At 38.5% G+C, this 16,851-nt stretch overlaps 1 protein-coding gene across 6 annotated transcripts in view; it reads right to left on the bottom strand.

Annotated features, from left to right (window-relative positions):
* The window catches only part of utrn (utrophin), a 397,580-nt gene that overhangs the window by 135,566 nt on the left and 245,163 nt on the right, over positions 1–16,851 (bottom strand). For all 6 annotated transcript variants that reach the window (XM_030127978.1, XM_030127982.1, XM_030127981.1 and 3 more), the window contains 3 exons: positions 13,068–13,197; positions 8,661–8,929; positions 6,433–6,579 (listed from right to left, as the gene is read on the bottom strand). In XM_030127978.1, coding sequence (XP_029983838.1) covers positions 6,433–6,579; positions 8,661–8,929; positions 13,068–13,197 — 546 coding nt within the window. The remainder of the gene's footprint in view (positions 1–6,432; positions 6,580–8,660; positions 8,930–13,067; positions 13,198–16,851) is intronic.

The raw sequence follows: 16,851 nt of genomic DNA, 5'->3' as shown, positions 1-16,851 counted from the left end.
AGAAAGAGTGTGACGGAGAATTTGAGGCTGTTCAACTCCAACACTGAAGAAGACGACTGCAGTGGTTTCAATGAGCAGAAGGACGATGAAGATAGAGACCAATGACTTTTCTGGGTTTTGAACCAGTCGTGTTCCTGCCGTTTTACTGACGTGTTGCAGGTACTGTTTGGAAAAAAGCAATTAAGGTATGGAAATAAATACTTAAATAATCTTTCTGTTTACCATCTTTCTGTGTAAATATATCATGTCACAACGTGGACACCTGCGGCTTATAGTCAGGTGCGACTTATATTCCAGTGTGCCTTATAGCCCGGAAAGTACAATATTCATTTTTGTGAAAATTTAGTCAAAACTTGATGAAAGAGGAACACCTATTGTGGTGTAAAATACATTTTAAAATATGTTTATGTTTTTAGCCATTTTATGTTGTCTTAATAGTATGTAAGTTGTCTTAATTGCATCTAACTGTATACTCTGTTAGTTCATTTGTATTGGACTGATGTGCCTTTGGTCAGGTCTCCCTCGAAAAACAGATTTTATCTCAAGGGACTTCCTGGTTAAATAAAAGTTAAATATATAAATCCTACAGTCTGGTCTAGTCTCCATGTGCTTTGCTAATGACAACTAACAAGCAAACAAAATGTGCAAAGTTAATCACTTTCACTTCACTAATCAGTCGACTGAATACAGAACTAAGAGACGCAGTGAGGTACTGCGAGTCATAGCTGCACTAATTGGCACCTTAGCCCGACTTTTAATACAGATTGGAACATGTGACTGTTGCATTGGTCTAATCCTTCACCACAACAGCCAATGGTGTGGGTGGGATGTGACGTATGGCCACAGAACCCAGACAGGGGCTCACACACACATACTGTATTAATGCGCTGAAAATCAAACAAGCCAAAAGGGACAGTCTTTTGGACCTCATAAAGTGCATCTGCTCACTTTTGGATAGAGTGGTGTTATCAATCACAAACATGTTCAATCTTTAAAGTGTTATTGTCCTCTCGGGGCAGTCCACCTGTGCCACTAGTAATGGCGAGGCTGCTGTGTTCCACCAGAGCAGCACTGGCAGCTCGTAATACAGATATACACACACACACACACACACACACACACACACACACACACACATATATATATATATATATATACGAAACTGGTACTTAAAAACAGGACAAAGGGGCTAAAAATTCAAACCACATGTAGACTATTGTTATGATGCAAGTTTGGAAGCACTTTGGGTCTATTTTAAAAAGAACTATTTACTGAGATAAAACAAACAATTTTTCAGATAAAACACATTTTTATATTATTTTTTATACAAAAATCTGCATGTAACACGGTAAAAAGGACACGAAAATTACGCGCTAGTATTTTTTCTAATAGCTTTTTATTCTCTCAGGTACATTTTGGGAATCGAAGTAATTATGCAAGGCAGAGTGTTTCACGGAAGTGACCACTGTTGCAAAATCACTTCCGATTTATGTGTTTAACCCATAAAGACCCAGCGCTACTTTTATGTCAGTTCCCAAATGAAATTCTCTCCATATCTAACCTTTCATTTATCTGTTGTATTATTCTCTGTATTTTGTATTTCATCAGTATAGCTCTGCTATTTTCCTGTATTTAATTCACTGATCATGAAGATGTTCATTAAAGCTCAGATTAAAGTTGAGGGTTATTGCGTCAAAAGCAGAGAAAACGGCAGAAAAAGTGACTTTTTCAGTCAAATCTATCATTAACTGAACATAAAACAACCATTTCCATCCACTATCATTTATGCAACTCCTTGGGTTTTACTGGTGAATCAATGTTGTAGAAGATGACTGTGTTTCCACATTCACTACAGAGCCTCTGAACGTCCAAATAGGTCATGTCTGATGACCATGAAAAGATGACCAACTGTGTTTTACACAAAATATTTCCATGTATTGATAGGATTAGTGGATCAACAGGTATTAAACATTTGTATCAGTAGGTGCTTTGTGTCACCAGTGGCTGTTTGGGTCTTTATGGGTTAAATGGGCTGGTTCCGCATGTAACACAAGTGGACACGATGGGTTACATGCGAAACCTGGAATGAGACTGGCGATTCATGAAAAACCCACATGTCTGGATAAGAAAAACCACTAGGATCCTCAAATTTAACACAGCGTCTTTATTTATAGTGGTATATAAGACCATTTCCAGCCATGTTTTAAAGATAAAATACACTGGCAACTAGATAGCTTTTCATGTCCCAATTTTAGGTCCTATTTTTGGCCCCAGTATTTTATTAAAAATGTATTAATTTTCGGATGGCTCAGAGCAAGAGTATAATTTCTTTTTGCATTTATCTGAGGTTTACTGTTTATTGTGTAAACGGATCCTCATTAGCTTCGGCCCTATTGCTTGCTATTCTTCCTGGGGTCCGTTAAAATACAAATACAGTAACAAAATACATTCATAAATAAAAACAAGTTTACAATTCATTGTCATCATCAGCAAGCTGAGCATTTCATCTCAACACATAAACCTTAAAACCTTTAAATGTTTATCTTTACGGCAACTTAGATTGCAAGAGTCAAAACATTCATCTTTTATCTGAGGTTATCATTAGGTACATCCTGGGGGGAAATGTGTCTAAATTTCTCTTTTATTATTGGGTCTAAAAGGCTGAACCCAGTTTCATAGAAGCACCCACATACACACACACGTGAATATCTCTGGTTTTATAGCTACCAGATCACCAGCTGTCTACATGGGGGATCCTCGAAACAGGTATGGAAAGGTCACTTGCGCCGTTTCTCTTGGACAACTAATGGATAATATGGTCAGCGTCCCACTGTGACGATGATGAGAGATGTCTGCATGAAAACCAAACCATCAAACTGCACAGTGAGATGTGGCTTATTAGTGAAGCTGTCACCTTCCTGCACACTAAGAGAAATAAAAGAGCTGTGCAGTACACTGGAACTCTGCACTCCTCTGACTCTGGATTTGAGTTATGGTCATTCTCCGGGCTGAAAGACTATTAGTGGGTATCTGTAGACTGGAAATATCACCAGGCTACAAATTAGCCCAGCTTCCCAGTTTCACTCTGCAGCAGTGTCACACTTATAAAAGGATGGCTTTAGGTTGTGTTTCTAGATTTCGCTGTTTCTCAGCAACATCTTTCCTGCTTTTTTTTCTGCCCACACACATTTTTTTTTGCCGGCAGCCATCCCCAACTCATTTATTTATCTAGAGTAACAATGCTGTATGACTGCAGATAAATTTGTCAAAATACACGTTTACATGAAAGAGTTTTGGAAATCAGTGTCCATATGTGGCTGCCTGATGTCAAAATAAGACATCAAAGGGAAAATATCCTTTTTATGTATGAAATACTGTCCCTCTAAAAAGGGGACCTCATATATTCACTGGCTAGTATATTGCTGCTGTCAGGAGGAAACCTCTTATGTCCAAGGAAATTGGAAAAATGATGTGTATGGGTGTTCCTACAGGTTTCAACAAGTTAAATTTAAGACTTTTGAAGACCACTTAGAGCAGAATTTAACGCCCATTTCACTGCTACACTGGCAAAAATGTGTGACTCCTAGAATTTAGGAAAATGTATTTATTTACATCAGCAGAGATTGAATATTACATACAGTCACGGAAAAAAGTATTAGACCATCAAAAGTCATCAAAAACAATGGTTATGCAATCAAGTACAAATGCCTGTGTGTATCATGTGACTAAAACAGACAGAAAAGAAAACATGGAATGCCTAAAAGCACTGTTTTTGGCAGTACAATGTCATAGATATGGATGTAAGAACTGAAGTGATTTTGGTTATTATCAAGAAAACCATGGAAAATGGACAGATATCAGCTCTGAAATTAAACTATTACGAGCTATTTTTGTTGTTATCATCATATTTGTCCAAACAGACGTACCTTTAGTTGTACCAGGCGTTAAAATGAACAAAACATTGAAGAAAACAAGGGTGGTCTAAATAATTTTTTCCACGACTGTACATACAGTACAGAGAACTGAATGTTCAGTAATCATTTCTTAATGGGGGCTGCAAAGTTAGCAATAATTGGTTCCTAATTTCAAGGATATTAAGGATATAATTCTAGGATTTCAAGGAGGATAGGCAAAAAATAAGCTTTTGCTTCTAGCCTATTCCTGTTTTTGATTTTGCATGCATTGTGGTTGTTGTACTATGTGTGGCGATTGTGACTGTGCGAACTAAAAATAAACCATTCATTCATTCTTTCACGAATGGAACTGAGGTGGAACGAGTGGAACTGAGTCGACTAATATTACTCTCTGTCTAGTTTGGGCATTTTGCAGACACATTTAAACAGAATACAGTGAACACATTTATAGCAACATAACTTAAGACCTACCATATCAAATTTAATACCTTTTAAAGACTTTTTAATGGTATTAAATGCAAAATTGTAAATTACAAAAATTTAAGATTTTTAAGACCTCGTGGGAACCCTGTATATTCTCCTTGGTTTTATAAGAGACTAATATTTAAGATAGCCGATAAAGTTGGCAAAGTTTTCTTAAAAAATATATATTTTCAGATGAAATGACTATATTTTCAGGTGTTCATTGTTCTTAGAGAAGCGTAGAAAAACAAATCCAAGGGAGTTAACCCTGTAACGCATCATATTTGATACATGAGTTTTGAAGCCCTCTACATGATCAGTGTGATTTTTTTTTATCTAAATGTGTACAATATAATCCACCAGGGGGGAGGAATTCATTCACCAGAGGCCTTTCCAGTGACACTACAAGATTGTCATTAATGAGGAAGGAGGCAGAACTTTGCCAATTTTAAAAAGGAATTACCAATTTGTTAGACATGTTTGTGTTATATTATGTTTTTGTTTGTTCAAAAATACTAATATTTGAGCACTGAGACCCGATGTATCAAATATGATACAAAACTGAAACTCATACATGGAAATTGATATTTGAAAACAACATTTTTTGGTTGTTCAGAAGGACCAATAAAGGCTCCAGTTTTAAAGAACTGGAATTTTCTGTCGATGATTTAATGGTTCAGGCTTTAAAGGGTTAAGAGATGTACTCACAAGCCGTTTTCAACACTTTTCATTGGTTAAATATTTCTAAAACTCTCAGGCCAAATGTGAAAACTGACCAAAAATCATTGTATGACTAAAAACAAAATTGACAAAAAATGAACTAATGAGGTTTCCACCCGACAGCGACGATATTTTCCTTGAGCATACAAACCCACAGTGGTGAATTAAATTCCTCTAGTCACTCTTCAAATCCTCTCTCTTATAATTCTTTCTTGAGACATACAACACTTCTGTGTGACTTTGCTTCTGGGGGTTACGAAAGACTCCATTCAGAGAAGCACTCAGCGGATCAGACCCAAACATTCGACTGAGTAAGGAAAAATGAATGTGACTGGTGTGCTGGGAGGACATAAAAATGCCCATTGATGTATTTAGGAAAGTGAGAACAAAGGTGTGTTCAAATAAAACTGGTACACACACATAGAGGGACAATTCTCAGTGTGCTTTGGGCTGACATGAACTAAAATCAACATGCGCACCGTCAGAGAAGGTGACAGAGTAAAAACACAGAGAAAAAACGGGCTCTGGTAGGCATGAGGAGAGACAAAAGGACCAAAATAAATTAAAGATTCAAAGTTAGTCAAGGTGGACGAGATACTAGAGATAGAAAAAGAAAGTAAGCAGTGACAGAACATGGTTGTGGTGATCTGTCAATGTCACCTACTGCACACTAGTTACTTTATTTACTATTACCAGCAGTGGTATTTTTTTGGTCATTTTTAGTCACTTTAACACATTTTTATAGCTTTTTTCTATTGTATTTGATGCATATTGTCTAGTGTTGCTGTACGTTTGAATTTCTCCCTTGGGGAATCAATAAACCTTACTTTACCTTACCTTATTTTACCTTATCTTATCTTATTCTATCCTTTATCTGAAAAAAAGTGTATAAAGACAGAACAATGAGATTCTATGAAAAGTTATGTTTTTATATTTTGCTTCGTATTTGTTTTGCATCTTGTGATATGTTTATTTACTTATTTTGGTCTGGTATCGTAATGGTTTTGCATCATTTATTCAGGTGTATATTTACCTGTGTTTTGTTTGTTTTGTACTTCCTGGATATGTAGTTTTGCACTTGGTTTTGTATTCATTTTGTATTATCTTTGGATGTATTTTGATTGATTTGTCTGACGTTATACAGCATGACTTTATAGCTAGTTGTGTCTAGCTAACCATTAAGGATAATGGAAACATAAGATTTTCTTCATCCCGCTCCTTTTCGAGCATGGGTGTGTACATATTTGTTCACCTGGTGATTATTGAATGTCTGCTGATGAAATGCACAACCATGAACGAAATAAATGAAATGAAATCTTATCTCGTCTTATCGTACCTGTAGTAGTTTCCACCTCATGTTGAGCTGGTCCAGTTGCCTGGAGGCAGTGGACGACAACTGGATGTCCAGCGGTGTCAGCTCCGCAGAGAGCTCATTGACGATCCTCACATCCTGACGCAACGGTGCAACCTCCTCTCTGAAGGCCTGCGGGGAAAGTTCCACACAGTCGAAGGGTTGAGAAACTCACGTTGTTCTGCTAATACGATTCTAAACTTTGATTGAATAATCACTTAATCATGCTTAATCTTAATTGTTTGTACTTTCATTAAGAATAAGTGACTTCCTGCTGCTCAGAGCATGGGTTATTCTCTGTTTCATCTTAACTGCTGTTTATCTCCTTCCTGTTTACTGTGCTGACCTCATAAACTCTAAGTGGAAATAAATCAAGTTTTTAAATTGAGCTTTGTTGTGCTTGAATTTTAATTAAAATTCGTCGCCGAGCCTGCCAATAAACACTCAATATCTATACTATGTTTGTCACACAGTAGAGAGGAGAGCTTCCGAGGCTGTAATGTAATCTATTTATAGATTACTGTCCCTCAAGTGGCTCTACATGACATGGATTTCATGAGATTTAATTGGCCAGGCAGTTTGCATGAAGTCACGCTGCGTGGAGGCAGAGAGGAGATGGTGGGTGGATGGAGGGTGGTGTAACAGACAGCTCAACTGATGTAATACTGAAAGTGGTGCTTTTCCTCCTGAAACTTGTGAACCATGACTTTTTGAATTAAAATTTCGGTGACACTCCTTTCCCCTTCATTACTCTCTCATTTATTGTTTACTTTTAATTAGGAAACACTGTCATTTGTCTGCTTGTTTATTAAATGTATTGCCTGTTTCCCAGCCTCTGCCTTGGCAACTCGGCTTTCGCGCAAGTTTCCAAATGACACAGAATCATTATCTGATGGAGTGCATCACTCACTGTACTGTTTTGTTTTTAACAGTGCAAAAGTTCGCTGACATTACCTCGTGGATTTAGACTGGTGTTATCAAAAATATCGATTTTTCAATGCTAATCCGTCCTGAATCTAAACTGTTACCGCTCTAGTCTCCACACAAACAAGACACTGCTCCCAGCATTGCCTTCTCTCTGTTTTTTAGTGTTAGCTCATTAAAGATGGCAAGTGCAGAGGTTGCACGACTAGTGTGTTTGACAGAGAAAACAGCTAAAGTTTGGAAATACTAAAGTAAAATGAAGCTTAAGAATACAAATTTGCCAATACATGAGAGGTCTTTTTTTTCTGTTGGCAGGTCTTGTCCATCATTAAGGTAGTGTAGATCACCAGAATGAATATCCCATGAACATAAATGCCCTAAATAAACTGAACACTAAGTCCATTTACATGCACACTAGTACTCCAATCATTACCCGATTTCTGGAGTTATCAGATTATTTAAGTGATCATGTTAACAGCATAATGTGATGTGCGTTATCAGATAATGGCAGTAATCTGATTATGAAGAACTGGATTAACACACCTAGATTGCTTTCTAATACTCCTATGTCTTCATGCATGTATAGCCGTTAATCTGATTTATTTAGTTCTTTTATGTCTGTGTATATGTAAAAAAAAAACAAAACAAAAACAAACAAAAAAAAAAACCCAGAAGTGATGTAGTCAAACGTGAGCAGAAGACAATAATAGAAAGTTTGAGTCTACCATCGCTACCTACGTATGTAATCCAAAAGAAATCCAATGATGGACTAAAACATCTAAACGTTTTTTTTTATTATAATATTTATGAAGCTCTATATATAAAGTGTCATGAGATAACTTTTGCTCTGATTTGGCGCTATATAAATACAATTTAATTGAATTTGATAGATTAAAGTGCATATAAACACAGATCATTATTCCCAGTTATTAGATTCTTATCGTCATATAAACAGACTCACTGTCTTGAACGAGGGCCGCTCACAATTTTTTTTTTTAACCATCTTAGGCATAGGTGGAGGGGGTTTTCTGTTGGTCAAAATCTGCAACTTCACTAAATATTACCCCATAAAAGTAAACAGCTCCCATTATATGGCTTCAAATTTGCATGCCTTTTCAAAATCATTAAATCCATAAAAGTTGGAAATGGCAGAAATTGCAGATTTTGCTAAACTTGCTGAAAAGATTCTGGGGTATAATGAAATGCAGTGAGACAACATCTGTTCTAGATGTGATGTGCTGGGGACTGCAACTCTTAGTGATAGGGAACATTAAAAGTTGCTGTCTCACCATGGTCTTGTCAATGTGGTCCTGCAGAGAGTCGATCAGCAGGTCTCCCACAGGCTGCCAGGTGGCCTTGGCCTCCTCCGCCTGAGTCAGCCTCAGGTCGAGCTGGTCCATGGAGCTCTGCAGCTCCTGGAGTCTCTCTAAGGCTCGCTCCACCTGACTCTGCCAGCCGCCCACGTGACCCTTCAGACGCTCCCATCGCTCCCGCACTTCGCCGGTCTGTTTGCGAATGGCCCGGGCCAACCCTCGGGCTTTCTCCTCAGGGGTGAGGTCTGGAGGGAGGAAAAAAGAAAAAAACTTTCATAAACTTTCATTTATCCACAAAACTGTGTGTTGCTCTGTAATATTCTAGCTGAGGTTCAAAACGATCTGCACTTGGACTTTCCACCTCTTCACGCAAGCTTGTTACCTCCGCCAAGGAAGGGTGGAGGTTATGTTTTCATTGGAGTTTGTTGGTCTGTCTGTCTGTTAGCAAGATAACTCAAAAAGTTTTGGAGGGATTTTGATGAAATTTTCAGGAAATGTTGATACTGGAACAAGGAACAAATGATAACATTTTGATGGTGATCGAGGGGTGGGGGGGGGGGACTGATCTGCCTTGGTGGAGGTCTGCGCTCTCCGAGTGCTTTTCTAATTTCAAGTTTGTTTATATCGAATATACAACAAAAAGTAATCCTACTTAGCCTTTATACAGGAAATTTAAATTTACTCAAATTGAAGAAAATTGTACTCTACTCAGATAACATTTGGTCCCTCTCTATAAAGAATAAAAGTTATTCTTTGGGTACAGCTCTCCAAACTCAATTTAGAGCCAAATTTACTCAATATAGAATATAGAGCAAAATGTATTTTTTTGAGGAAAATACTTTTGACTCTGGAAAAAAAGCTCAGTAATTTTTCCTGTGTATAAATGAAACAGATTATTAAAAAAAAGCAAAAACCTGTACATATACATAAAAACAAAGTATGCCTTCATTTGCATATTTGAAAAGGAGTGCTTTTCTAGTGTTTATATGTGGTGTAGCTGATTTTAACTCCAGAAAATAAGTAAAAAACTGAAAGCAAAGAAGAGGAGAAACACTCAGCAAGCAAAAAAACAAAGAAGAGCATAGCGTATAATTCATTGAAGATGGAGCAGCTGGGAAAAGATACAAGTGGTAAAGATGAGAAGGATGTAAATTGGAAGAAATAAAAAAGAACGGGGAAAGTAGTAGTTCAGGTTGTAAGTGACCAAAAGAAAGAAATGTGATAGTTTCAGGAAGGCTAGGAAGATAATTCTAACATATCAGAAAACTACATACAAAAAGGAAATAGAGTAGACGGCAGAGGAGAAAACCTGCTCTTGAACTACTCGATTTAAGTATAAAGAAATATGCACTGCTTTTATGAACTTGAAGGTCTCATCTCAAGGGTAGAAAGTGAATTACCATCTTCACCTGTTGCGCTATTGCAATCTCTTTCATTTTGGCTTTTTTTTAAAAAACTTCCCTCTACGCATACGCTCAAGTCAGACATCTGTGAAACCTGCCGCAGGTGGAACTTCATGCAGAGATCTACAGAGTTTTGGAACGGATGGAACATGTCATATACAAACAAAGCCATCAAATCATTTACTAGCATTTAAAAAAAAAAGACACAAGACAATTCATACTGTTAAAATCTTACTGTCGTGTCACTTTGAGAAAATCCTGCTCCCATAATTAAACAGCAAACACAGCCTTGGATCTTATATGAGCTTTTTATCTATTTATACAATGAGACCATGCTTTGATTTCCGTATCAAAGATCACAGACAACAACACTATCGGCTGGTGCTCTGAAGTCTTGCCACACCCCTGCGCAGCCCCTTGGGTTGCTTTAATTATTTACACAGTAGGGTTTGAGTTTGAAGGGAAATGTGCTGACATAACCCAGACTTCCTTGCTGCATCCAAGGGAGGCACAGAGAAAGAATTCTGAATGAGTCGGTCCTTCTCTGATTCGCAGCTGCTCTGTTGAATCACTATTGCCACCAGTTTAGGTGTTCGTGGGTGGCTTTTCAAGGGCACTTAACTCTGACGGAACAGAACAGGCACTCCATCCTGTATGAAATACCTCAATGAATCGGACCTGTCAGACGTGTACTGTACAGAGGTGGGAAGTAACAGAGTATAAGTACTTTAGTAGATTTTTTAGGTATCTGTACTTTACTTTAGTATTCATTTTTCTGGCAACTTTTTACTTTTACTCCCTACATTTTTGCAGAAATATCTGTACTTCATACTCCTTATATTCTCAGAATAGGCTTGTTGCTTTTTCAAACTAAACGGATGTGACTGTAAAATACGTCACTTCAGAGGGAAAATCAGTGGAGGAGAGAAGGTGCACAGGCTGTGACCAGGGTCAGTATCAGAAACCTGCACAGGATCAGTACCAGAAACCTGCACAGGGTCGGTACCAAAGTCCTGCACAGGGTTGGTACCAGCATCCTGTACGGGGTCGGTACCAGAGTCCTGTACGGGGTCGGTACCAGAGTCCTGCAAGGGGTCAGTACCAGAGTCCTGCACAGGGTCGGTACCAGAGTTCAGTCCTGCACAGGGTCGGTACCAGAGTCCTGCAAAGGGGTCGGTACCAGAGTCCTGCACAGGGTCGATACCAGAGTTCAGTCCTGCACAGGGTCAGTACCAGAGTCCTGCAAAGGGGTCGGTACCAGAGTTCAGTCCTGCACAGGGTCAGTACCAGAGTCCTGCAAAGGGGTCGGTACCAGAGTTCAGTCCTGCACGGGGTCGGTACCAGAGTGCTGCGCGGTATCAGTATCAGTCCTGCACAGGGTCAGTACCAGAGTCCTGCATGGGGTAAGTACTAGAGTCCTGCACGGGGTCAGTACCAGAGTCCTGCACAGGGTCAGTACCAGAGTCCTGCATGGGGTCAGTACCAGAGTCCTACACGGGTCCACTTTTTCCAAATTTTTCCACCCCTACCCACAAAGCTGAGTACAGTGACCCGACCCATGATTAAATGCATTGTCTACAGCAGTGGTTCCCAACCATTTTTGGCTCATGAACCCATTTTCACAAATTTCTGGCAACCCCAGACATTCAAAACGGAGACTTTTTTTTTTTTTTGCTAAAATTAATTAGTTTTTGATCATGTAATAGCTTGCTATATTATGTTGTAAATAAATGTTAATTTTAGATGACATTTAGTCTATATAATGTATATTATTATGGACGGAGGCAGAAAAGCCAGGTTGAGATTACTGCAAACTATGAATTATGAAAGAGCTGCAGCATCTTAAACTGACCACAATGAAAATTTGAAAGATAAACAGTACCATAGTGCTTCAGTTTCAGCCTCAGAGTTTGTCATGTCTTTTATGTATTGTGATTGTCTCTCTCAACTCTCTATTTCTTTTTTTTTAGCAAGTTTTTACTACTTTTTTTTTAACAATTACTAGAAATTTCAGGTGACCCCATTTGAATTTCCGGCAACCCACATGGGGTCCCGAACCCGAGGTTAAAAAACACTGGTCTACAGTAATTCACTTTTAAGGGCTTTATTTTAGGCTAAAACGCACGTAATCATTAAATCTCTAATATGTGCTGCTCAATGATGCCTTTAACCGTATATAAACAGAGGTGAAACTAACTTCAAAATAAAACAAACTGGCTGTGGATCAACCACGGTCAAATTAGATGATCATCATCATTAAATGTCCTGAAAATTATTTTCATCCTTTAAAATTTTTTTTAATTTTTTCACTTCCTTGCCCGCTACCTGCCTGCATTTTGTTTAATTTTACCTGTGCTCGTACCCGTGAAAATTCTTATATGATTATATGATTCTCTATATGATTTTGCCTGGTTAAATAAGTATTGTTTCATTCATGGCAAAAAATGCAGTTTTATTTTTTACTTTTGTACTTTATTACAATTGAGAAGTTATACTTTTTTACTTTTACTTAAGTAAAGGAGTTGAATCAGTACTTCTACTTTTTCGAGAGTAGTTTTTCACCCAAGTAGCTGTACTTCTACTTAAGTGCAGAATGTGCGTACTTTTGCCACCTCTGGTACTGTAGCAAATGAGCAAAACAATACCCCCAAAAATCCAAAATTTTCTCACGGTCATGGACTAACTATTGAGTCAAAGGTTATAAGACTTATTATGTCTTTTTTACCTTGAAATTGGACTCTTAGGGACTGTAAGAATAAGATATAATGGTAGACTCAGAAACCTCTAAAAGACCTCTTCAAATATGCTATTACTTAAGACTGGGCCACCTGAGGATTAGTGCAATATGAGCTCTTACTTTGCAAGACATATCTGTAATAATGAAGCCAAAGCTGTAAGAAGTTCAGATGGACTGAAACTGCCCCCCCAAGTGACAGCTTATGTTAAAAAAAGAGGACTTTAATGGATCATGTGAACAAACCGGTCTTTGGCTGCAGGTTCTTGCGTGGTTCTCCGGGACCCTCGATAGGCTGGTCAGCGAGAAACGTCCGGGCTTGGTCCAAAGTGGTGATCACCAAGTGTTCGCGCTCCTTTAGTTCTGACCGTATCGCCTGCAGGTCAAACAGAACAACAGGTTAGACGAGATTTTAATGATCCCAAATGGTTCTGGTCTAATGGGTCTGATTTAAGGTTTCTGGTCTAATGCTTCTTTTTAATGGTTCTGGTCTAATGGTTCTTGTTTAACGGTGCTGGTTTAACAGTGTTGTTTAATGGTTCTGGTCTAACGGTTCTGGTCTAATGGTTCTGGTCCAACGGTTCTTGTCTAATGGTTCTGGTCTAACGGTTCTTGTATAATGGTTCTGGTCTAATGATTCTGGTCTAACAGTTCTAGTTTAACGGTTCTGGTCTAACGGTTCTTGTCTAATGGTTCTGGTCTAACGGTTCTTGTATAATGGTTCTGGTCTAATGATTCTGGTCTAACAGTTCTAGTTTAATGGTTCTTGTCTAATGGTTCTGGTCTAACGGTTCCGGTCTAACTGTTCTTGTATAATGGTTCTGGTCTAATGATTCTGGTCTAACAGTTCTAGTTTAACGGTTCTTGTCTAATGGTTCTGGTCTAACGGTTCTTGTCTAACGTTTCTGGTCTAACGGTTCTTGTCTAACGGTTCTGGTCTAATGGTTCTGGTCTAATGGTTCTGGTCTAACGGTTCTTGTCTAATGGTTCTTGTCTCATGGTTCTGGTCTAACGGTTCTTGTCTAATGGTTCTGGTCTAATGGTTCTGGTCTAACAGTTCTAGCTTAACGGTTCTGGTCTAATGGTTCTTGTCTACTGGTTCTGGTCTAATCGTTCTTGTTTAACGGTTCCTGTCTAAGGGTTCTAGATTAATGGTTCTGGTTTACCTGTTCTGGTCTAACGGTTCTGGTCTAATAGTCCTAGTTTAACGGTTCTGGTCTAACAGTTGCACCTTAAAGGGGTCATATTTAGCTAAACCCACTTTTATTAGTCTTTGGTTCATTTATTTGTGTATTTGGACCCTAATAGTTCAGAAAGTTTGAATTTGAACCCTCCAGGTGCTGCAAAAGTATCTTTATATTCATTCTGGCAAAAATTTAGTAGATTTCTACAACCTGTTTTAATTCCTGCTTAATTTGTTACATTTTATAACTAGTCACATCATGACATTTGCACATATAAGGTCAGGACTTCCGATGAACATTTCTCTGAGTACGACATAAGTGTTCATCAGCAGCAGCGGTTGTGGTAAAAACTGAAAATATGTCCAAACTTTGAGCCGATTCCCTAAAATGTTCAGTTGTTGGTTGTATTAACGAACAGAAGTGGTTGAACGGGACAGAAAGCACAGTCAACAACCTGGAGGGGGTGGGGTACGAGGTGGCTCATTTGCATTTAAAGGGCCAGCGCTCAAAACAACCTTTCTGGTGTCATTACTTAGAAATAGTGTTGAAGATGGACCTGTGGAGTTGAATTAATGAAAAATTCAGACCCAAGCAGAGCATTTACGGTTTATGTAGATCACAGGGAAATGTTTCAAAATCCATAATTCAATTTTAAAAAGCAAAATATCACTCCTTTAAGATCTACAGTGTGAACATAATGTATTGGTCTGTCTGTCTTTCTTTCTGCCCAGCTGCTTCCAGGACTCAGAGACAGAGTGAAACTCCAAGGTTGATCATATTTAGCAAACACCAGTGAGCGACAGTGTTTACACTCCAGCTCAGAGGAGATGACATATGAGCATTCATTAATATGCACAAAATGAAACTTGCTCCAACTTGCTAAAAGCTAATCACCCAGCTGCAGAGGTTTTATGTGAATAATTTAAGGCCTATAGCAGAAACCGTGTCCTATTAGGTTGTGTTAACACTGTAGAGTCAAAGCTAATTGTGTAAACTTGGGAGGAGTAGCCTCATTACGGATCAGCGGCGCCAAAGGTCAATGTTTGGAGTGTTTACAGACTAGATAATAGAGCTTATGTGCAGATACTAAAGCGGTTGCATTGATGCTAAAAACCTGTGCAGGGCAGTACATAGAGAACTGATCAGGAAATGATAAGGGAATCAATACAATATAAGTCGAGTCAAGAATGACAGTAGTATCACGGGGTATCTGCAAGTTTGAGGAACCTGAATTTATGACTTCTTAAGACATTTTCAAGGCATTTTTGGTCAAATTTGAGACCTTACTTTCACAAAAACAACAGTACAACAGGCCTCATAGTTATTTCCTCCACCATATTCAAATTCCACTAGCATTATATTCCCATTTCTCTATCACTGATGTTTTTGCTATGAACATTCAAGCTGCCAAAGCTCACACATGCATCCGTCCACCCATGAATGACCACTGGTGGCTCCGCCCGACTCTCATCTCTATAATACTGCAATGCAAAACACACTTTACGAAGATTTCTAAAGCAAACACAAGTACATCTCAAAAAATTTGAATATCATGAAAAAGTTCAATATTTTTTGGTCACTCATTTCAGAAAATGAAACCCATATATAATATAGACTCATTAGACATAGAGTGAAATATTTCAAGCCTTATTTCTTGAAATTTTTATGTTTATGGCTTACAGATAATGAAAACCCAAAATTCTGTGTCTCAGAAAATTTGACTATTGCATAAAATCAATAAAAAATGGATATTTTAAACAGAAATGTCAGGCCTCTGAAAAGTATGTTCATTTCTATGTACTCAAGACTTAGTTGGGCCTCCTTTTACATTAATTACTGCATCAATGTGGTGTGGCATGGAGGTGATCAGCCTGCCTTAGCGATGCCTTTAAATGTGGAAAGACAGTAAAGATTTTCCACAGGTTAATAAAGAACAAAGCATCTCATATTTTTGTAATTATGGGAAAAAAGTCATAATTAATTCATTTCCCCTGCAGGTATGTGCATGACCCTGATGTTGTCTGTGTCGCTGAACTTCTACTGAACCCTATATTTTTTTAGAAGGGGTTATGTCTTAGGTTTGCTACTCCACCCACAGAAACACCCACTAATCATTGAGCTCTGTTTAACTCAGCTGCCTCTCTCATTATGTTATGAAGGATTCGCTTAAAAGTAAATGACACCGAGACACGTGCTTTGACTTGCTCTCAAACGAGCTTAGGAACGAGAGCAGATGTTTACGTTAAGCTTATGGATGAGATAAACCGCGCTCTCAACGGCTAATTAAGTGATTTCTGCCTAACAAAACTCTCTCTCTGCTTGATCTCGCTTTATTAAGAGGAAAGAGGCGAGGAAAAAGAGGAAGAGGAAGAGGAGGGGGCGGCGATTAGAACAGGAGTTGAGAGCGCTGAGAGCAGAGCAGTGATTGAAGGCAAGAGAATGAGGTCAAAGTGGGCATTTCCTCGGGGTCGGTGTGAAATAAGCCAAACGATCCACAGAATAAAGTGAGCCGCTTGCCGATATAACCCTGCAGGAACTATCATTACACAACCAGCCATCAAGAGAACATATCCTTCTTCATCGTCTAGCACAGCAGTTAATATCCCCATAGCGCCTAAATGCATCTACAATTACAGAAAAAAATATAAATTTGTGTTGTTGCTGTGACGTGGATGCTAAATTAAGTGGAGATTGTTTATTTGACCATTGCATCTATAATAACTATGACGCATATTAGTAGCAGGTGCGTCTGCAGACCTGAATTCTGAGGTACACATTGATTGGGGGTGGGGGGGTGAATCATAAGACATAGGGGTGAGCCTCACATATGACCGTAAAAGTAAAAC

This window comes from Sphaeramia orbicularis, chromosome 24, assembly GCF_902148855.1.
Source record: "Sphaeramia orbicularis chromosome 24, fSphaOr1.1, whole genome shotgun sequence".
Lineage (NCBI taxonomy): Eukaryota > Metazoa > Chordata > Actinopteri > Kurtiformes > Apogonidae > Sphaeramia > Sphaeramia orbicularis.
The sequence above is the reverse complement of the archived record's forward strand: the minus strand, read 5'-3'. Positions and strand labels throughout refer to the sequence as shown.